This window comes from Leuciscus leuciscus (genome assembly GCF_965113295.1).
Source record: "Leuciscus leuciscus genome assembly, chromosome: 2".
NCBI classification, from domain to species: Eukaryota; Metazoa; Chordata; class Actinopteri; order Cypriniformes; family Leuciscidae; genus Leuciscus; species Leuciscus leuciscus.
Genome location: NC_138726.1, coordinates 53,756,335 through 53,778,668, shown reverse-complemented (window position 1 = coordinate 53,778,668; position 22,334 = coordinate 53,756,335). Strand labels below are relative to the sequence as shown.

Below are 22,334 nucleotides of genomic sequence, written 5' to 3'. Positions count from 1 at the left end.
GCTTACTTCATCTACAACGTGGTATATCCATCTCGCCTGAAGAACACCCTGATTTTCATTCAGCGATATGTTCTAAAAATGTCTGAGGTTGGTGATAAGCCTCTACCTGTTAGTGTGACCAGGGTAATCAACATTTTAGCTTGATCAACAACCGCAATGCCTACACCTTTCAGCTGTCCTAAATGCTCTCGAAGAGCCTTCACATTGGTGAAGTTAATCCAGCACATCGGACTTGTTCATGCACATGAGCCACATTTTACCATAACGTGTGGCCTTAACAACTGTCAATCAACATTTTCTTATCAACATATCGCTGTTCATTTTGTTTTTGGAGTGGCAGTATGAAGTTGTCAGTTGGTCAATGAAATGCTTCTTAAAAAATGTATTTAATTTTTTTAAATGTTTTTTATATCAGACATGACATCCTAAACATTGTGGCATTTTATTTTGGGATGTTACATTGTATGGTTGTGAGACTAATTATTATTGAATCTGTGAATTGAACTGTTTTCCATTTAAGGACTAAAATAAATGTCTAAAATTCAGTTAGTTGTTTGCCTTTATTTTCTTTCACTCCTTAAGGAATAAAAAGGAACTTTTTTGCCACCTAAAGGTACAAAATGGCTTTGTCACTGGGGCGGTACCTTAATGGGACAAAATTGTACCTTTTTCTAGAGGTACTTTATTGTACTTTTGTCTAAGGTACATTATTGATCCTCAAAGGTACAGTACTGGCCCTTAGAAGGTACAAACAAGTAAGGTACAAATTTGCTCCTCCTACTCAAGGTACAATAATTTACCTTTGAGGGTACCACTCCAGTGACAAGCTTTTGTTCCTTAAAGGTACCGTTTTGTACTTTTTTTTTCTGAGAGTGTATGCTGTGACTCTGATCTGGGGAACATTAAAGAAATTCATAGCCAGACATCAGACTCTGTTTCCTTTTAATCAAATTACTAATCATCTAAATGACTCATTTAATTGGAAGTAGTGCATTAATTAACTGCATTAAATTGCTGTACTTGAAGTGTAATTTCCAACAGCAACCTTGATGGACAACAGAATGGTCAGGAGATCAACATGTTCAGCTATTCTCCGCCCATCATGTGTATGTGTATGTGTATGTGTATGTGTATGTCTCCCTTGTCTACTTGTGATCCGATCGACCAAAACACATCTTAATAGCAGGTGTAAACAGGGCCAATGAGTAAATAAACCTACAGTTGCTAAATCATTGTCATTTCAATTCAAGTTTATTTGTATGACACTTTTCACAATACATATTGTTTTAAAGCAACTTTACAGAAAATGTCATTTTGGAGTAAAAACGTCTGGATCTTTCAACAATTAATCGTGTAGCTCTATAGGCTGCATTTGCTAAAACACATTTGCATTTACATTTATTTATTTAGCAAGCACTTTATTCCAAAGCAGAGGTTTGTTTAACTGGTTACATTAAGTAGTATATTAAAACCACAATAAATTAATATCAATACCTATATATTTAAAACAATATTTTTTTTATTGTTTTAGAATTCTTCACATAAAAGTATTCATGCAGTTTATTATCATAAAGATATAAACGATTAAAATTTGATTATTTTGACAACAAAAAGGAAAATCTTTTATCAAATAAACAGTAAAATTATACACAAAAAGAACAAAAAAGCATTTCACCATGTTGTTGCACATTGCATATATCTTTCATTTTTCTTTCACCTAGTTAAACTATCTCACCTTTTAAATGATTAACCCATATTCGCATTCCCAAGTGCAAGCAGTATTAATGGTTACTGGAAGTCAGCTGAAACCTTTTGCAAGTAATCAATGGTGTTATTCGCTAAGCAGCATGCGTTTTGGAGATGGTCATATGTTATGAATGTATATTTTGTGTTTATTTTGTAGGCTGAGTGTGAGAGTGCTGCCAAAATGCTGAATATATAGTTGTGAAAATGAAAATTGTTTATTCAATTCTGAAAGACTTTTTCAAACTCTCCTCTGCTTGTTCCTTTGACATAGATTTCCACGTCGAGGGTACATCAGCAGGGCGAGCATCGTCATACTCTTTAGCAAACTTATCATTGAACCGGGCCATCACATATTTCCAGTAATCTGAGGGCTGTATGGTAGAATCTGCTGGGATGTCCCAGTCAGGAAAGATTTCTCTGTATCTTTTGTAAGGATGAGAGTTATAATTAGTCTGGGGACACCTAAACTCTGCATCACTGTGGACATCTGTTGAGCAGATGTTAGTCACTAATTCTTCACTTTTTACATTTCTGTATCGACCGAGTCCCTGTGGTCTGTGTATTGAAGCACGGTGTTCAGTGTGAGCTTCTCCTCCAGCCTCACATGGAGCTTTGCAGAATGGACACTGTATTCCACATCCAAACACTGTCTTGAAGAGCTCATCCTGGGGTTTAATCTTGAGTTTGCGGAGTTTGTCCTGTATGTTGACTTTCTTCAGATGTTCCTTCAGTGTCTGTTCCATCTCCTCTACAGATTTGGTTAGCCAGTCAGCAAATGGCTTTTGAGATGCATTGTTTAGGACCATCACTGTTTCTAGAGCATCTTTGGGAATTATTAGCTTTTGTTCAAGCTTCTTGCATATGCAATGTATGAATCCTTTGATACCATCTTCATTTGTCTCATTCAGTGCCATTTTGACAGCTTCTAATATCTCCTTGGTGATTCTTCTAAGGTGATCTTCCTCCAACTCAAACACTTCATGTCCGTTTGAAAACTGTTTGGTGATTTGATCTAATATCCAGCCTTTAACAAAATGCTCATATGAGCTGATGTATTTTACATACTGTTCAAACTTATCTTCATTCACAAGCTCCTTTAAGAGCGTGTACTGGAAAAATGCACGAGCGCTAAACTGAAATCCATTTTTACCCTGAAGCATTTTGTCAACAATCTCTGGACCCAAGGAGCTGTAGATGAATGTCTCAACTGCAGGCATCAAGCACAGTTCAGTGAATTCTCCTGCCTTTCTCTGACACTGGTCACGGTCATGAAACAGGTCCTTGAAATCATTGCGATATTTGTCTTTAAACTGATCAAGGCGTCCACGTGGGTCATTCTCCTTGATGAAACACTCATGCATTTCTTGAAATTCTCTTGCAGAAGACCCACAAATGTGCAATTTCAGGGACAGTTCAAATTCCTCTGAAAACCCAATATTCTTGTTGGACATTAATCTGTCATCAATTATGTGTAGGATCTCCTGAATGTAGGTGTCATGGTAATCTAAACGTCTCTCTCTTTTGTCCAGGACTAACTGAGAGCATGTCTGAATGATATTATCTGCTAAATTCTTTAGGTCCACAGTAGAGTTGTCGTTGATGATACGTTTGAGGAATTTTATGCAAAAGTTATCTTTGGCAACTTTGAACTCCCCTGTGCCACAAGTGTTCAGATTAACTGATGTTAATTGCTCTAAAACTGAACTGCCTTTCTGTTTCATGTTTTCTCTAAGTTGCTTGAAAACAAAATCGGAAATTTTTTTTCTCTTCAGTCCAGTAAATGACAGCTCATTTATGGTGTCTTGCCAAATTTGTTCAAAGAATCTGTCAAGCTCTTTGTCACTCGTTTGTGCATCACTCTTTGAGCAGTTGTTTTTGCGTAACTCCTCCAGTAGACCCAGCACTTTTTTCTCCATTGTATCAGTGAATGTTTTCTTGATGTTGTCCAGATTATTCATTCCTCTCCTAATGTCCACTGTTGCCTCAAGCTGCGTCAGCAAAGAGCTCTCAGTTTCCCTCCTGAGACATTTTATGCTGCTCACAAAGTCTTCTTTGTACTTTTCCACAAGGTAGACATGACCCTCTGTTTGTTCAAAGTATTTGGACAGATTTTCCATTGTTGTCTTTTCCAAGGTGTCAAGCTTTGTGACAGCTTCTTGTTTCAGTTTGCATAAGAGATCATTCAGATCTGATTTGTCTGATTTCAGTTTGAATGTCTCAAAATTTGACACTCTGGTTTCAGCTTGAGTTGACCAAGAGTGCATTTGCTTCTTGAAAGACCATTCCCATTTGTGGAATTCTGTGCACAGTCTCATGTATGCATCAGCCACCAAGCTGTTCCTAAAGCTAAATATGAAGTTTTCATATTTGACTGCATTCCATAAGCTTTTTGTCCACTCCAAAAATTCTGTTATGTTGTTTCCAGATGTTTTGTTTTTGCGTTTTCCAATTACATCAATCATGTTCTTTTTAAGGTCATAGACAGCCTCGGAGTAGCCAGCGTTCACTGGTGCCATTGGAGGATTTCCATGCCAGAGCCCCGGGATATACCAGTTGCAAGTCTCTGGATCATACTCAATCACATCACTGAACTTTTTATACTCCTCCTTGTTCTCCATTTTAGCTGCCGCTTCTGTCATCTCATTCAGCTGCTCCAGCAGAAGCTTTCGATCTCTCATGTTCTTGTCATGGGCTGATACATCAGCAACATTTTGGTGGACGAACAGACACTTGGGTTTTTTACCTATTTCCTTCATTCTGATGAAAGCATGGACTACAATCTGCAAAATGTCCTTCATCTCTGTGGAATTCTCCATTGAGATGTTGATGATTGTGATATCACTCAATCCAACAACAAGTGTAGCTAATTCATTGTCATGCTCATGACTATCATCTAGTTTTGCCAGTTCAGGTGATTTCAGACCTTCAGTGTCAATTATTACTAAATAATCACAACCAAGTTCTTTCTTGATGTCCTCTTTGACTTTGATCAGCTGCATAAAAGCTCCTCTGGTGCATCTTCCACTGCTGACGGCAAACTGAACTCCAAACATGGTGTTCAGCAAGGTGGACTTCCCTGTGCTCTGGACTCCTAAAACTGTGACCACCAAGATTTTATTGTTTGGCTGCACCGAAGAGTTTAGATACAGAAGCACATCACTCACCCATCTGAGAGGAATATTTGATGCATCTCCATCAACCAGTTCCAGAGGAAAGCCATCCAACATCAGCTCAGCACATAGACGAGGTAAGTGTAGCATTTGTTGACGGGATTCTACGTTTTCTGGAAGTGACACTGCGGCTTCATAGAGTTGGCCCATTTCACGCAGAAAGTGCTCTATTCCTAAAGAACTGTTAGAGATCTGTTGGTCAAGCTGTGCGATTTCCTCTTTGTTTTCTGAAAATTTCTGACACTTTTCTTTGTACTGCTCACGAAGGCTTGAGAGGTTTTTTCGCGAGAGATTGTCAAGGTTCATCCGCATCCACTTCAAGAAGTAGGGCCTCTCCTGGCTCGAACTTAGTGCACTAACAAAGCAGGTCATTGCCTCTGAGATGTCATATTTACTTTGTTGTTTCCTGAGTTCAGTTTTTTGAATCTGGAGATCACTCTTGTATGTCTCTATGTTTTGATTACCAGCTTTCCGGAGTCTGCATTCCTCTTTTTCCAGTTTTGCTAAATCTTTCCAGATTTGACCTTGAAGGGGAAGCTGATCTTTCTTGAACTGCAGTGTTTCCTTTATATTTGTCGTTAAGACATGTGCATTATCTTTTGCTTTCTGGCAATCTTGAATGTCTTCATCAACTTGAATTCCGAGTTCATGTGCTATAGTGTCCATTTCCTCCAGACAAGCTTTTTTGCCATCATTATTAATTATGTGATTTACTACAGAATGCAGCTTTTTGACAAAATTTGCATCGTTTTGATTGTTCTTCAGAATGATGTTGTCCTTCTCCAATCTCATTTCAAATTTGGTCCTTTTCAGCTGCTCTAAATCAATTTTTTTACTTTGCAGATTGCCCACTAAAAAAAACTGTGCTTTAGTTGGTTGTTGTTGGTTGGTGAGTAACTTGTAGTTTGTGTCCAGATTGTCAAAGAACACAAAAACTGCAGTGGAGGTCTGGCATAAGAAAGAGTACTGTGTTTCAAAGTTCCGGATGTCACCTCTCAAGTTTGCAACAGCCACAGGTTCAGGAAAAACATCAATGTTTTCGTTTCCACAAGGTAGATACCAACCCATCTCCACTAATCCATCTGATATCTTTTTTGGAATGTCTCCGCAGTCCATGTCATGATGTACAAAAGTGTCATGATATTGTTGGGGATTGCTGAGCAATTTGTTTAAGATCTGAGATTTAGAAATGCTGCAGTCACCAAGTCTAACAAAGGACACTAGGGGGAGCTCAGAGCGAACAATTCTTTCCTCCACAAAACCTTTTGAGTCTAACAAGGAATGAGGTCTAAATTTTTTCACAATATCTCTCATGGCCCAAAGCATGTACATGCACGGTTGTGTATCGCACTTTGGAAGAAGCAAAGGAACAGAGAACTGACACATTGACATTTTCGAGACCATTTCCTGTTGGAGGAAACAATCTGCACAAAGAAACAGGGCAGTCACTATATCTAAAGGGTTTACACTGCTATTCTGATCATTCAAAAAATCTAATTTATCATTGTAAATATCTAAGTTTGACCAGTCTTCACTGTCATTACATGAATATTTGACACTTCTTGCAGTCACATTCACCATCATCAGTTTCTTCAGGAACAGCCATGGCAAAGATGACAGAGACTGGGTTGGCTCATCTGTCACTGACCTTTTGTCAATCTGTAGCACATCGCTGAGTGAGAGTTTGTTCGGGTAGTATTGCTCCAACCCCAAATCATGTAAAAGGCTCTGGATGTTTGTTTCTGTTGAAAAAGCAAGCATTTCATCAATTGTTTCAACTCATTTCACAATTTAAAAAATGTATCAAATAAAATGAGGCATGTAATATAGGATGAATATAGTATCAAAATGATTAACACGTGCAAGCACAATTATCAATGAACTTGATACATGTTGCAGAAATGTTTTATCCATGCCTTTCAACTTGCGTGTGCAAAATTCAAAATTGAATGAATGTGTAGCAATTTGTACAAGACATTTTTGTGAATACAAATGTTTTCTTTTGTATTAGTGTATAATAATTTGCGTATGCAACAAAGAAGATGTGGATCAGGTGACACGCGTGCATTCATTGACGTCTGTTCTGAGTCAATCTCATTTGATTCATTTGGATTTTGAGTCTTTCTTTTCGCTGTTTTTAAGCATTTCACAACCCACACATGAACAACTACAAATGAATAGGTTTGGTGCTAATTATTAATGTGTGCACAACTACCCATCTATTTGACAAATTCACAAATGTGCGTCACTACATTTAACCTAATACAATACAACTTGTGTGTTCAAAATCCAAAATCACATGAATGTGCAGCATTTTATACAAATAGAGACATAGTTGTCAATACAAAACCTCGATTTTGTTTTAATGTAGGCCAGAATTTGTGCATGCAACAAGTAAGATGTGCGTTTGTGGATAAGGTGACACGCGTGCATTCATTGACTCATTTCTGAGTCGATCCTATTTGATTCATTTGGATTTTGAGACTTTCATTTCACTGGTTTCGCCTTGCACGATCCACACACATATGTCTGAGAAAACCTGCTACCACTAGATGGCAGTATTCTGGCAGTATATTCAGTATTCTATTCTACACTAGATGGCTCAGTCGCCCCTGGGTTCTCCCAAGGTTTTTTTTCTCCATTAGGTCACCTGATGGAGTTTTAGGACACCATTAGGTCACTTGATGGAGTTTTTCGGTTCCTTGCCACTGTTGCCTTTGGCTTGCTCAGTTGGGGATATTTTGGGATATTTTACAAATAAACTTGACTTGACTTGACTTGACTATTCTGCTAAAACAGACAATGGCAGCGTAATCAAGCGTTCTTCCCCATTTAAGACGCTTAATGTGAGTGATATTGAAGCACTAAATTTAGTATACAATATAGGCCTACCTTATTAATAAAGCATACTTTATAGAGGAAAACCGATTACATCAGATTATGAACAACACCCATAGAAAACCATTATAAAACGCTTAACGTGCAATAGCGCGTTGCATGTTCAATAAGGTGCATTGGCTACTGAGTTTAAATATCACCGTCGTACTGCATTGTATAAGCTTTTTATAAGCTTATATAAGTCGTATAAGCTTTTTCTTTATAATATGCTCTATGGGAGGAAAACTATATAGCCTACAGACAAAAGCCTATATGAACGCGACGCGCGACGTTTCACGTTAATGGCATTTTCCTTCCTTTAAAAAAAAAAACTTTCGCAGTTGCATTCATATTATAGGCTTATTTTTATCTGACTACACATTGTATACATAGTATACAAGCTTTGGAATTTGAACATTTCTGTTTTTAAATGTTAAAAGACGATTTTCGCAGGACATTTGTTTTCCCTTGACCCTTATATAGTCTTAGCACGATGAGTTTTAACAATATGCAACCATTGTATATCGACATGATTTGAAAAGTCACTATTTAATTGAAAGTCACCTACGCTGTGTATAGCTGCATATTTATACATGAGAATGCTTTGACGCGCTAACCGGCAGGGCTGCCAACTCTCACGCATTGAGCGTGAGACTCACGCAATTGACACTTTTCACACGCTCTCACGCCACACATCCGCGCATGTTTAACTGAAAGAACGAGCAGAGAGAGACCTGGTCGCGCGTGCGCGCACTCTCTCTCTTCGGAGCCAGGCGAAAGTGTAAACAAGACTTCACCATCTCCAAACTAGGCGCTGTCTTGCTCTCTCTCCCTCGCACATATTAATCAAAATAAATCGACACGGTGGTAAAAGGTCGGAAGACCAAAGTTTCATGTGTAAATACAGTAACACACCATTGCGATACATCCATATGAAGACGTTGTTCTGCAGGTTCGTCGTCCTCATTTTCATCTCGCTCTGGCTCCGACTCTGGCTCGAACATGTAAGGCTGGCTGGACAAGTCTTCCGTTGTTGACATTTTGTTAATAACGTGTGAATAAAACGTTTCTGTGCCGCTAGATAATCGTATATCTGCTATCAAACTACAAAAATGGGCGAACGGGGTGGAGTTGAACCAAGTGTGACCGCTACAACCTGGAGAGGGGGCGGGGTATGAAGTGTCTCAATTGTATTTAAAGAGACCGCACCAAAACGAGTTGCTCTCAGACGCACATCAGAAAAGGGGTAGAAAAGGGGCCTGTGGAGCTATAATAATGAGGAATTCAGACCCAAGCATTGCAGTTCCGCTTTATATAGACTACAAATGTATGATTTATATGTAAAAAGGAACTATTTAAAAGCATGATATGTCTCCTTTAAATGGGGAAGAACGCTTGATTACGCTGCCATTGTCTGTTTTAGCAGAATACTGCCATCTAGTGGTAGCAGGTTTTCTCAGACATCTGTGTGTGGATCGTGCAAGGCGAAACCAGTGAAATGAAAGTCTCAAAATCCAGAAACGACTCTGAAACGAGTCAATGAATGCAGGCGTGTCACCTCATCCACAAATACACATCTTAATTGTTACATGCACAAATTCTGGCCTACATTAATACAAAATCGTTGTCACATTGTCAAACAATTAAAGATTCATACTGCATGGATAGACAGAAAGATAATTACTGGTGCATGCAGTCACTTCAACTCCCACGCTTCGTTTTTCATTGTCTGATATTGAAACAAGGGTGAAAGTGTATTCAGTTCCTGGACACAGATCTTCCACCTCTATGGCTGTGTCATTTGTGATAGTAGAGGTCTTTGTAGCGGCGGTATCATAGTAGGTCAGCTCAAATGTAGATATATTGTCTGGGCTTTCCCAAGCAAGAGTAACAGAACTGGTCCCAATAAGCTGCACTAAAATTTCACTTGGTGCAGGAACGTCTGTGGAAACAAGAAACGTACTCGGTTACTAACGTAACCTCGGTTCTCTCTAGAAGAGGGAACGAGTACTGCGTAAAATATCTTACGCTAGGGGAAAATCCTTTTTCCGCGAGATATTGAAGCCAAAAATTATCCTTAATTTTGTAATAATGCAAAACGCGTTGCGGCAGCATGCAGACATAGGCGAGGCAGCTCGCGCGCCTATTGGCTGCTCTGCGGCAACTGCAGCAGCCTATCGAGCGAGGCCTGGCGTGACGCCAGACCCAATCAGGGCACTTCGCGCCCGCTGCGTCACGTCCCGCCGAAATGGGCGTGGTCTAGGCCTATAAATACCGCTCGCAGGCAGCTATTATCTGGTTTTTCATCATCGAAGCAACCAGAGCGTGTGCATGCACGGCAAGATACGCAGTACTCGTTCCCTCTTCTAGAGAGAACCGAGGTTACGTTAGTAACCGAGTACGTTCTCTTACGAGAGGTCTCTCGTACTGCGTAAGATATCTTACGCTAGGGGACCCAATGCAAAACGCCGTGCATGCTGAGATCTGACACCAAAGACCCAAGGGCGAAAGCCCGGGGTACATATAGTGCACAATCACTCAGGGAACTCACAGGGAGTCCGGGAAGAGGGAGGGGCGAAGCCGCACTCTTCCACATATGGCAGCGTCGCTGAGACGCGAATTTCATCATACAGACAGGGCGGGGTACGGCCTGAACTGATGGGGGAATGTGGGTCTTACACAGTTTGCCCAGGCACATCTCGTGCTGCTACTTAGACGCAGCATTCTGAGCTGATCGCATCAGGTCAGATAATACTGGTAAACTTTAGACCGACAGCAGCCTGGCCTGCAGGGCGGGAACCTCTAGGTTATAAAACCTTATAAATGTAGACGGGGAGGCCCAGCCTGCCGCCATACAAATATCTTGCAAGGCAATCCCACTTGACCAGGCCCACGAAGAGGCCATGCCTCTCGTGGAGTGCGCTCTGACACCCAACGGGCACTGCATGCCCTTGGAGGCGTATGCCAGCGCTATAGCATCAACTATCCATCTGGATAGGCTCTGTTTCGACGCGGCTAGTCCCTTAGAACGTCCGCTAAATGAAACAAAGAGCTGCTCCGTCTGTCTGAAAACAGACGAGCGAGACACATAAGCTCGTAATGCCCTGACTGGGCAAAGGAGGCTCGCGTCTCTTTCCTCATCAGGGACCGGTAGGGCTGACAGGGAGATAACCTGCGCCCTAAACGGTGTGTTGAGGGATTTTGGAACATAACCGTGCTTAGGTTTGAGTATAACTTTTGAGTCATTAGGCCCAAACTCCATGCACGCCGCGCTCACAGAGAGCGCGTGTAGATCCCCTATGCGCTTCACTGAAGCGAGAGCCAGCAAAAACACCGTCTTGAAAGACAGGTGTTTCAAATCGATTGACTGTAAAGGCTCAAATGGCGCACCTTTCATGGCTTCCAGAACCGTAGAAAGGTCCCATACGGGGACTGAGGGAGGTCTGGGAGGATTCAGTCTCTTAGCCCCTCTAAGGAAGCGGATGACTAAATCGTTCCTTCCTATTGACTGACCAAGCGTTGTTCCTGAGAACGCTGCTATAGCCGCCACATAAACTTTGAGCGTGGAGGGGGCCCTGCCCTCATCCAACAGCTCTTGTAGGAAGGAAAGCACCTCCGTCACACCACAGTCTGCGGGTGACACACCACGGGCTGTGCACCAGCCCGAAAAAACTGACCATTTCGAGGAATAGAGTCGTCTCGTAGACGGAGCTCTAGCCTGCGTGATCGTGTTTAATACTCCTTTAGGGAGTCCAACATGTACCCGTTGATGGCCCAGACATGAAGGGACCATAGTTCCGGGTGAGGATGCCAGATCGAGCCGTGGGCCTGTGAGAGGAGGTCTCTCCTCACTGGTACTGGCCACGGGGCAGTACTTGCTAACTGCATCACGACTGGGAACCAAGGTTGGTTTTTCCAGAACGGTGCCACCAGCAATACTGAGCATCCTTCTTCCCTGATCCGTTCTATCACCTGAGGCAGGAGAGAGACGGGGGGAAAAGCATAGAGCGGGCGGCGGGGCCACACATGGGCCAGCGCGCTCCTGCTCTTGGAGAAAAATTCCTGACAGTGAGCGTTTTCTTGAGACGCAAACAGGTCTACTTCCGCTCTGCCGAATTTCTTCCACAGCAGTTGGACTGTCTGTGGGTGTAGAGACCACTCGCCTGCCGGAACATTGTTCCTGGACAGTCTGTCCGGTCCTATATTCAGGAGCCCTGGCACGTGCGCTGCTCTGAGCGAGCGCAGGTTGCACTGAGCCCATACCAGGAGGCGTTCTGCCAGCCTGTACAGGTTCTTGGACCTGAGGCCGCCCTGGCGATTTATGTAGGACACCACAGACATGTTGTCCGAACGGACCAAGACGTGGCGTCCTTTTATTTGGGGACAAAAACGCGTCAGCGCGTTGTCTACTGCCAGCATTTCGAGGCAGTTTATGTGCAGGAGCTTTTCCCGTTCCGACCACTGGCCGAAGAACGGTCTGCCCTCGAGCAGCGCTCCCCATCCCGAGGTGGACGCGTCCGTGGACACCACTTTCACCCTCGAGGAAGTCCCCAGGCTTACACCTGATTGGTACCAGTCGTTCGCTCTCCAAGGTTTCAGAGCTGTGACGCACTTCTGATTGACCCTGAGGCGAAGCGAACCGGATGCCCACGCTCTGCGTGGGACTCGCGCTTTCAGCCAAAACTGCAGGGGGCGCATGCGGAGCAGGCCCAGCGGGAGCACTGACGATGCTGAGGCCATGAGACCTAGCATCTTCTGAAATTTCTTGAGCGGGACAGACGCGCCGCAGCGAAACGAGTTCGTTGTGCGTTGAATGTCTACCGCGCGCTGTGGTGATAGTCGCGCTATCATGGACAGCGAGTCCAATTCTGTGCCCAGGAAAGATATCTTCTGACTGGGTGACAGAGAGCTCTTCGCCCAATTGACACTGAGACCCAAATCCTCGAGGTGATCGAGTAAAATGGTCGTGTGTTCTATGAGCACTGCGCGAGATTGCGCTAGAATCAGCCAATCGTCCAAATAGTTCAGCACTCGCATGCCTCTCATTCTGAGGGGTGCGAGCGCCGCATCCATGCACTTCGTAAATGTACGGGGTGCCAGGGACAAACCGAACGGCAGGACTGTGTACTGATATGCCTGGCCCTCGAAGGCGAATCTCAAATATCGCCTGTGACGTGACGCTATCTGTATTTGAAAATACGCGTCTTTCAGATCTATTGACACAAACCAATCTCCTTGGCGAACCTGCACAAGGATTTGTCTGGTCGTGAGCATCCTGAACTGTCGCTTCACAAGCACTTTGTTCAGTTGCCTTAGATCTAGTATGGGTCTGAGACCCCCGTCTTTTTTCGGTACCAGGAAGTATCTGCTGTATAGCCCTCCTTCGCTCTGAACTTGAGAGAGAGGCTCTATGGCCCCTTTGCTCAATAGTTTCACCACTTCGGCTCGAAGTAAATGTGCTACTTCTGTTTTTACCGTGGTCTCGACGCGCGCCACATAGCGGCGAGGGCGTCGGCGAAACTGCAGCGAATAGCCTCTTTTTATAATGTTCAGCACCCACTTCGAAACCCCGGGCAGCTTTGCCCATGCGTCTGCATGGATAGCTAGGGGTTGAATACGAAGCGCGCTCCGCTCGCTCAGCGATGGAGAAGCTTCGGCGTGCTGCAACACAAGCATCGCGCTCGTGACATTTGAGGCATGGGGCGCGCTGATAACAGCGGGCAGATTGCCCGCGCTCGACTCCTCTGCGGTGGTCAACCGCGAGGGGGAGGGCTGGGCGGTTCCCGTGGGAACTGTCATGTCTATGTGTGGATGTGGGCGCGGGACAGCGGGCACATTTATCACACCGAAAGCATCGCTCGCTTGCGTGAAGCGAGTGCACGTTGGTTTCGTTTTTACAGAAACCGTGAGACATGCATAACGCGGTGTTAGTGGGCACTGGGTAGTGGGCACATTCACCATGTTTGAAGCGCAACCGATCTGAGTCGGTTTTATGTGCGCGAGCCCTGTGTGACAGGCTGTGCTTGTGTGTAGGGATGGGCACTGGGCAGTGGGCATTCTTACTACACATGAAACACCATCGGCCGTGGCCGGGACACCAGAAAATACACTCTTTTGGGGATTTATCTGGGTAGCCGTGAAAACGGCATTTGTGTGCAGGCAAGCGGGTGACAGAACCGACTTGTTGGCTGCAGAAAACACTGGAACAGTCACATTTGCTGGAACTGGACGAGCGAATAGCTTTGGTGTGAGTCTGGCCGCAGCGGGACTTGAACACCGTCGTTTTCCTAGCTGTGCTAGGACGACTTCGGGGCCTCGGGCTTCACCGTAATCCTAGGTCGCGAGCCACGCACGGCGGGGCGGCGACCGGATGAGCGGGAGCGCGGTCTCGCGCTTCGGGCCTGGCGGCGCTGTGAAGTGGAGGCAGTGGACGGTGGCTGTGGCTGTGAGCTCTGAGCAGACGGTTTCGCACGGCCTGCTGCAGAGCTGGAGCGCTTCGGGAGGAAGTGCTTCATAGCCTGTGACGCTTTCTGTACCTCTGCGAATCTCTCCGCGAAATCCTTGACGGAGGATCCAAAGAGGCCTGTGGCGGAAAGCGGGGCGTCGAGGAACGCGGTGCGCTCAGACTCGGCCATTTCCGAGAGCGTCAGCCAAAGATGTCTCTCAGTCACGGTGAGAGAGGCCATATTCCGTCCAATGGCTTGCGCTGCAGACTTAGTAGCACGGAGAGCGAGGTCCGTGGCACTCCTTAAGTCCGGCACGCAGATCGCGTCAGGTCCTTCCTCATCCAGCTTACGGAGGAGATCGGCCTGGAAGATCTGAAGCGTTGCCATGGTGTGCAGCGCTGACGCAGCTTGCCCGGCGGCGGAGAAAGCGCGGCGGAGCAGGCTTGACGTCGTGCGGCAAGCTTTAGAGGGTAGGGCCGGCTTAGCACGCCGTCCAGCGGAGGGCGGACATAAGTGGGCCGCTATCGCCTCTTCGACCGGCGGCAGCGAAAGGTATCCTTTGTTCTTGGCATCGTCAACAGCGGAGAATGCCAAAGAAACAGCAGGACGCACTCTATGCCGAATAGGGGGCGTTCCAGGACTTGGCGACTTCTTCGTGTAACTCAGGAAGAAAAGGCGCCGGTCTGGACGCAGGCGAAGCGCGCTCCCCAGGCAGGAAAAATCCATCCAGCCGGTTGTGAGCGGGCTGCTCAGGCGAAGACCACTCGAGGCCGAGGCTCGCCGCGGCCTGTGCGAGTACTCGCATGAGCTCCGTCTCGATGGACGCTCTCTTGCCTGACGACGTGCGGGCAGGGGGCGTGGGGTCCTCAGAGCCCGCCCAATCCTCACTGCCTGACGCCAGGATAGAGCAGGAATCATCCTCTCCCAGCAGGGCTTCCTCATCAACGATGTCAACGGAAGCGGCGGCAGACGGCGGCCGCTGTCCGTCAGGAAGCGAGGCTGACGAAGCCGGGGAAGCAAGCGGGCGAACCGGCGAGCTTTGGCGGCTGAGGGAGGGTTCCGGGGCCCGCTGGGCACGGCGCTTTTTACGGCGCGACGCCGCGGCGGGCGGGGGAGCAGTCTCGGTGAAGAAGGCTAGGCGAGTCCTCAGAGTCGCCATTGCCATCAGCTCGCAGTGAGGGCAGCCGCCGTCAGCGAGCGCGAGAACTGCATGTTCCTCACCCAGGCAGGAAACGCAAACCACGTGGCGGTCCCCGTCGCTGAGTGTGGCTCTGCACGAGCCGCAGGAAGGCATCTTTAAAAAGACGCTAGCTCTTTTAGAATGTGTGTCGCGGCGGCGACACACACACACAAATAGAGTACAGTGTAATAGGAAAGGATATAAGCGCCGGAAAGCGCAGCAGGAAGGCAGGAAGGCGGCGCGGCCAGCGACTTCAGTGACTCGTCCCGCTGAAGGTGCTCTCTCTCAGACGGCGAGGCTTCTTCTCCAGCTCCAGCGATGCGTGTGCTTCGCTTGAAGGATGAAAAATCGGATAATAGCTGCCTGCGAGCGGTATTTATAGGCCTAGACCACGCCCATTTCGGCGGGACGTGACGCAGCGGGCGCGAAGTGCCCTGATTGGGTCTGGCGTCACGCCAGGCCTCGCTCGATAGGCTGCTGCAGTTGCCGCAGAGCAGCCAATAGGCGCGCGAGCTGCCTCGCCTATGTCTGCATGCTGCCGCAACGCGTTTTGCATTATTACAAAATTAAGGATAATTTTTGGCTTCAATATCTCGCGGAAAAAGGATTTTCCCCTAGCGTAAGATATCTTACGCAGTACGAGAGACCTCTCGTAAGAGAACATACATTTTCAACTTCTAGAAAGAGTATTAAAAAGTCTGTCAGTACTGTCAGTAGTGATTGGTTTATCGGTATAAATATGCATTCACTAATGCTCAAACAGTTATCTCTGCATGTCAGATGACAAGGGAATTTTTTTTCTTTTGCAATAATGTGCACTATGCAAAATAAGACCAAAAATGTGTATTAAGAAAGAAAATGTTTCCGTTACCACCGTAACCTCGGTTACGTTAGTAACCGAACGGTTATATAACAGTTCACTCGACATTTCGTCAGTAGCTGATGCTATGGGGAATGCAATCCAACAACATTGAATTATTATATCCCTGGAGGCCCAGGGATGGAGGCTCCAATCCGATGGCATTAACAAAGTGAGCGGACTGGACAGGGGTTATTACTGGCAGTAGTGCTTGGTCCAGGAAAATAACTTAGGCTGGGCAGCAATTCGCAATGGAAGTCGGCAAGATACAAAATAATAAACGCAACACTTTTGTTTTTGCCCCCATTTTTCATGAGCTGAACTCAAAGATCTAAGACTTTTTCTATGTACACAAAAGGCCTATTTCTCTCAAATATTGTTCACAAATCTGTCTAAATCTGTGTTAGTGAGCACTTCTCCTGTGCCGAGATAATCCATCCACCTTACAGGTGTGGCATATCAAGATGCTGATTAGACAGCATGATTATTGCACAGGTGTGCCTTAGGCTGGCCACAATAAAAGGCCACTCTAAAATGTGCAGTTGCACAATGCCACAATTGCACAAGTTTTGAGGGAGCATGCAATTGGCATGCTGACTGCAGGAATGTCCACCAGAGCTGTTGCCCGTGAATTGAATTTTCATTTCTCAACCATAAGCTGTCTCCAAAGGCGTCTCAGAGAATTTGGCAGTACATCCAACCGGCGTCACAACCGCAGACCATGTGTAACAACACCAGCCCAAGACCTCCACATCCAGCATCTTCACCTCCAAGATCGTCTAAGACCAACCACACGGACAGCTGCTGCAACAATCGGTTTGCATAACCAAAGAATTTCTGCACAGACTGTCAGAAACCATCTCAGGGAAGCTCATCTGCATGCTCGTCATCCTCATCGGGGTCTTTGACCTGACTGCAGTTCGTCGTCATCGTAACCGACTTGAGTGGGCAAATGCTCACATTCAATGGTGCCTGGCACTTTGGAGAGGTGTTCTCTTCACAGATGAATCCCGGTTTTCACTGTACAGGGCAGATGGCAGATAGTGTGTATGGCGTAGTGTGGGTGAGCGGTTTGCTGTTGTCAACGTTGTGGATCGAGTGGTCCATGGTAGCGATGGGGTTATGGTATGGGCAGGCGTATGTTATGGACAACGAACACTGGTGCATTTTATGGATGGCATTTTGAATGCACAGAGATACCGTGACGAGATCCTGAGGCCCATTGTTGTGCCATTCATCCACGACCATCACCTCATGTTGCAGCATGATAATGCACGGCCCCATGTTGCAAGGATCTGTACACAATTCCTGGAAGCTGAAAACATCCCAGTTCTTGCATGGCCAGCATACTCACGGACATGTCACCCATTGAGCATGTTTGGGATGCTCTGGATCGACGTATACGACAGCGCATTCCAGGTTCTGCCAACATCCAGAAACTTCGCACAGCCATTGAAAAGGAGTGGACCAACATTCCACAGGCTACAATCAACAACCTGATCAACTCTATGCAAAGGAGATGTGTTGCACTGCGTGAGGCAAATAGTGGTCACACCATACTGACTGGTTTTCGGATTTGGTTTTGGCTTTCCTCCTGGAAAACTTTCCGCCCTAAATTCACTCCCAATCAGTACAATTGCGGAGCCAGGACTAAAGCGGTCGCGTACAAGGCAGGCCTAGTGGAATGACTGAGGAGGCTGCTGCCATCAGCACCAGCATCCTTTGCAATGTCTTGAGCAGACAAAGATTTGAATGATTCCCTGAGTCACTGAATATTAAGAGAACGCTTTGGCAACAGCCAGCTCTGCATCTGGGCAGAGTCGAATGCCGCAAGCAGGAAACATATTCGCTGGCTGGGTGAAAGCAAGCTTTTCACCAGGTTGATTCTGAAGCCCATACACTCTAAGTGGCATAGCTCATCCCTTAACTGGGCCATAATAAGTCAGTTGTTGAGATAAGGATGCGTACAATCTTCTGTCTCAAGGGGGAGAGTGCCGCATCCATTTTCTGAAGGTGAAGGGTGCCAGTGACAGTCCGACTGGTAGGACGGTAAACTGGGAAGCCACTCCTTTGAAGGCGAACCTCAAGAACAGTCTGTGATGAGAGGCTATCTATATATGAAAGTAAGCATTTTTCATAACCACTGATAAAAAATAATCCCCTGAGTGAATCTGAGAGGGGATTTGTTTCAAGATTAGCATTTTGAACTGCCGTCTCAAATTGGATGCAAGCAAATTGGATGCTCTGAGGTGGAGAGCTGACCCTTGCGCTGTTGAGAGCGTGAAAAGGGGGAAAAACTCTTTTGTTGAAGGTGTTTGTTTTTTTTTTGTTTTTTTTTTATCCACTGCAACAGTGATAAACTGCTTTATTGCACACACACTCAGTGGGACAACACCAGCATTGGTAACAAACACTCAGTCTCCACCGCTCGGAACTGAACAGAGGGATGGAGGATAAACACAGGAGTTTGGGGGCTGTCCCAACCAAAGCGGGAAGGAGCAGCCTCCTTACTCCTCAGGAAGACTGCTTGAGCTGCTGCTCAAGGTTCGATAATTCAATAATTGCGGCGTGATGCATGAGGGCTTGGCCAGAGCCGATCAGTCCAAACCCAGCACCTCTACAGTCTTGGACAGGACTCGGATGAGCTCGGAGTCCAGTCCGGACTGGGAATCATCTGGCCTGCTCTGCAGCAGGGTGGCGGAATCTTCCACAGGGATTGACCACTTCCCCGTATCTGAAGCAGCCAGGGACAAGGCATCATCCCGGTTATCCTTCTCAGAACCACTGAACAAGACAATGCTGCTTGCACTGGAAGAGGTGCACTGGTCTTTGCAGATGAAGAGCACTGGGGAATCCTGTTGCTGTGGGGAGAGTGAGGCACGTGGGATCTAGGCCGACATGAGCTCACTCTGGCCCGCTTCCTTAGCCCAGCAACTCCGCTGCTTCTTCCTTTTAGGCTTGTGAGAGGATGGGGATAAGAACGGGGGAGCATGAGGGGTGGAGTCGCTTCACTTGAAGGCGTTCCACGAGTGCAGCGAGGCGAGACTCATGCTCTCACAATGCATTCTCTGCCTCGGCACGGCTAGACAGGCAATGCACTGCAAGTGCCACAATCGTGGCACAACCTTTTGAAACAAACGTTGCTGAAATTTGCTCTTTTAAAATGGGAGATCAGGGGAGAGGTGTCGGTCTCTATTTACATTAGGGGGATGGGACGGTATGAAAATTTCATATCACGATAATAGTGACCAAAATTATTGTGATTATCAATATTATCACGGTTTTGTTAAAACGAGGTGAAAGTGTTAAATAACTGATGCTCACACTGAAAACATTTCAACAAGTTTTATATTTGAAAATCAACAAACAACAAATAAAACAAGCAGCTCTATACACTTTTTTTAAGCAAGATTCTATTCTGTGGCATTTCCTTCCTTATAATGACCATCGCCAATAACAAAGATTTTTTACACAGCGCACATCCATGTATCACAATGGGCGCACTCTCTCGTTTCATTCAAATACAACTTGCCGCCTGTTTTTGATTGTATTGAAAATTAAATCAGAGTTGATTTATTGTTTACAGAGTTTGAAAATATTTTTGTGATCATCTTGTCTGGACGATTGTTTTGTACGCTGTACAAAATTAAACATTTATACTGTACATTTATACAAAATGTCCCCGTAATTATGTGATAAAAAAATCGGTGTAATAAGTGTACAATGAATATACATTATTATCCCTTAAATGTCACTTAATAGTCTTGTTTGAACTTGTTTGTTCGTCTTTGGCTCAAAGCCACTTGCTGCAAAGTTTTCTTCGCGGAAGCTTCACGTTTATTTCAAGTGAGTGAGATCAAATATTTTAACTCAAAACAACATTTTGTGCCCAATTATTTCCCAGACGTAGCTTTGGTATTGAGGTCAAAGTTAACTTGCCTTGTGTTCGCTATAATCAGTGGGTGATGGTCACACAAGACGGCTCGGCAGATTTGAAGTGTCTCCCCCTATTGCAGTGACTTTTTTTTTTGCATGTTCTGCAGACAGGGTGACCATCCTTGATTAAGTTTCCCTCAGGACTTTTGTAAAAGATAAAATATGACCACACCTCAGATTGGGTCCACGGTCACTGCCTTCCGCCATTCCTTCTCGAATTAAAAAAACAACAACATTGCACGCTGCGCCTGCGTCAGACAGGATTTACAGTGAGTTATTAAAATCGCGATAATCAAACACGGTTTTAATGATAATTAAATTTTAAACAATAATACTAACCGTCAGTACATTTTATCGTGGTTTATAGTGAAACCGGTAATCGTCCCATCCCTAATTTACATGCGTGTAGGTTACGTGCATCTCAGAGTTCAAATCCTGCTCCATGTGAACTGTTATCATTTACATTTGTGAAGCGCGTCTCAAACTCCATCTCTGCATGCTGTGAGTTTGGGTTACTTATAACATTCATCTGGGAACGCAATGTGCGCCATCAGATTTGTAAGGTGAATAATTTATAAACCTATGCCAACTCAGGAGAATATATCAATATGTTTATAAATATGCGCACTGTTCATCACGATTTCAAAATAAAAGTTTAAAGTTACGGCGGTAACGGAAGCATTTTCTTTCTTAATACACATTTTTGGTCTTATTTTGCATAATGCATCAGTGCACATTATTGCAAAAGAAAAAAATTCCCTTGTCATCTGACATTTTTGATGTCCACATATTCTTTTTCAAGAAATTACAGTAGCTGTAGCATTTTTATCATAAAGAAACAGGCAAATATTAAATTACATGTCGTTTGGCCAACATGTTAAAAAAATTTGATCTGCTGTAAAGTGCAATAACATCTGGCTGCTGGCGCCCTCTGCGTGCATTTGTTATAATACATAATGTCTTACTTATATTCTGTATATTCTGTATTTTGACAGTGATATTCTATGAAACCATATAATTACTTGCTTTTGATACTTTATTTTAAGTATATATTACTATAAGTATATAATTTCCTCGTTATGTATTCATTTTAAAGGCTTAAGTCTTTGCTTACGTCTATTTTTATTACCACACAAATAAAATATTTACTCAATTAATCATCAAAATAATCGACATATTACACGATTACCAAAATGATCGTTATTGACAGTCCTGCTAGAAAGTCTCATGAGCATTTCATTTTGCATATTCTGACAACAAGCGTCTTGTTAAACTTCACAGACTTCAATAAATGAGTGCCTGTGGGCGCATGCACGCCAAACAAATCCACATTTTGCCAAAATATTGTTTGTTAGAAATTAAGGTTTAAAAATATACATGTAACAGAAGTAATCATATTTACATATTTACATACAAGTTAACATTTTGTGCTTTTTAAAAATTATTATCATTTTTTATTTAGTCGTTTTAATTTCTGCTTTAAAATAGTAAGCAACCAGTTAGATTTAGAATGTAGGCTAATGTTTGTATTTTAACCCTTTTTAAATAAAAAAATGATAATTTTTAATGTATAATAAAAAATTCCATCCAATTAATCAACTAATCGAAATAATAAATAATCTACAGATTAGTTAGTTTCAGCCCTTCTCCAACTCCATGCCATCCGCGATCTGACACAATGTCGAGCGAACCGTTATTGAAAGGGAACAGGATAATTTTGATTCAGTCATAAAGTATTAAAAAATGTTATCAACTTCTTGACATTGGCAATAAATCCACATTTAAAACAAACTATAGACCTTATTCAGAGCATCGCCATGACATGTATGAAAGCGAGGCTGTGAGGGATAGACTAACCATGTTTTCAATGGCATCCGCTGTAAAAAGCTGTATAAAACTCCTAGATCACTTAGAATTTTCCACAGCTCATTTTTCCTTTTTTTTTTTTTTTTTGTCTACTGAAATTTCCTGGAAAGATATGTTTGGAGTTTTTCGTCAGCAGAACAATAAAAAAACAACTGTTTTTACTGTTATTTAAATAACAGTACAACCCACTGAAGATATGTACACAAAGTTGGCACTGCTGCTGTGGATAAGGTCTGTTGTAATGATAAAGTCCA

At 44.4% G+C, this 22,334-nt stretch overlaps 2 protein-coding genes and 1 long non-coding RNA gene across 5 annotated transcripts in view; 1 reads left to right on the top strand and 2 right to left on the bottom strand.

Moving 5' to 3' along the window:
- Positions 1-22,334, top strand: part of LOC309490842 — a 77,425-nt gene that overhangs the window by 32,137 nt on the left and 22,954 nt on the right. The window lies entirely within an intron of this gene.
- The window catches only part of LOC309490540 (interferon-induced very large GTPase 1-like), a 137,417-nt gene that overhangs the window by 106,262 nt on the left and 8,821 nt on the right, over positions 1-22,334 (bottom strand). The window lies entirely within an intron of this gene.
- Positions 1,233-22,334, bottom strand: part of LOC309490522 (interferon-induced very large GTPase 1) — a 79,811-nt gene continuing 58,709 nt past the window's right edge. For both annotated transcript variants that reach the window (XM_082159739.1, XM_082159740.1), the window contains exon 6: positions 1,233-6,658. In XM_082159739.1, the coding sequence (XP_082015865.1) occupies positions 1,962-6,658 (4,697 nt within the window). In that variant the 3' untranslated portion in view covers positions 1,233-1,961. The remainder of the gene's footprint in view (positions 6,659-22,334) is intronic.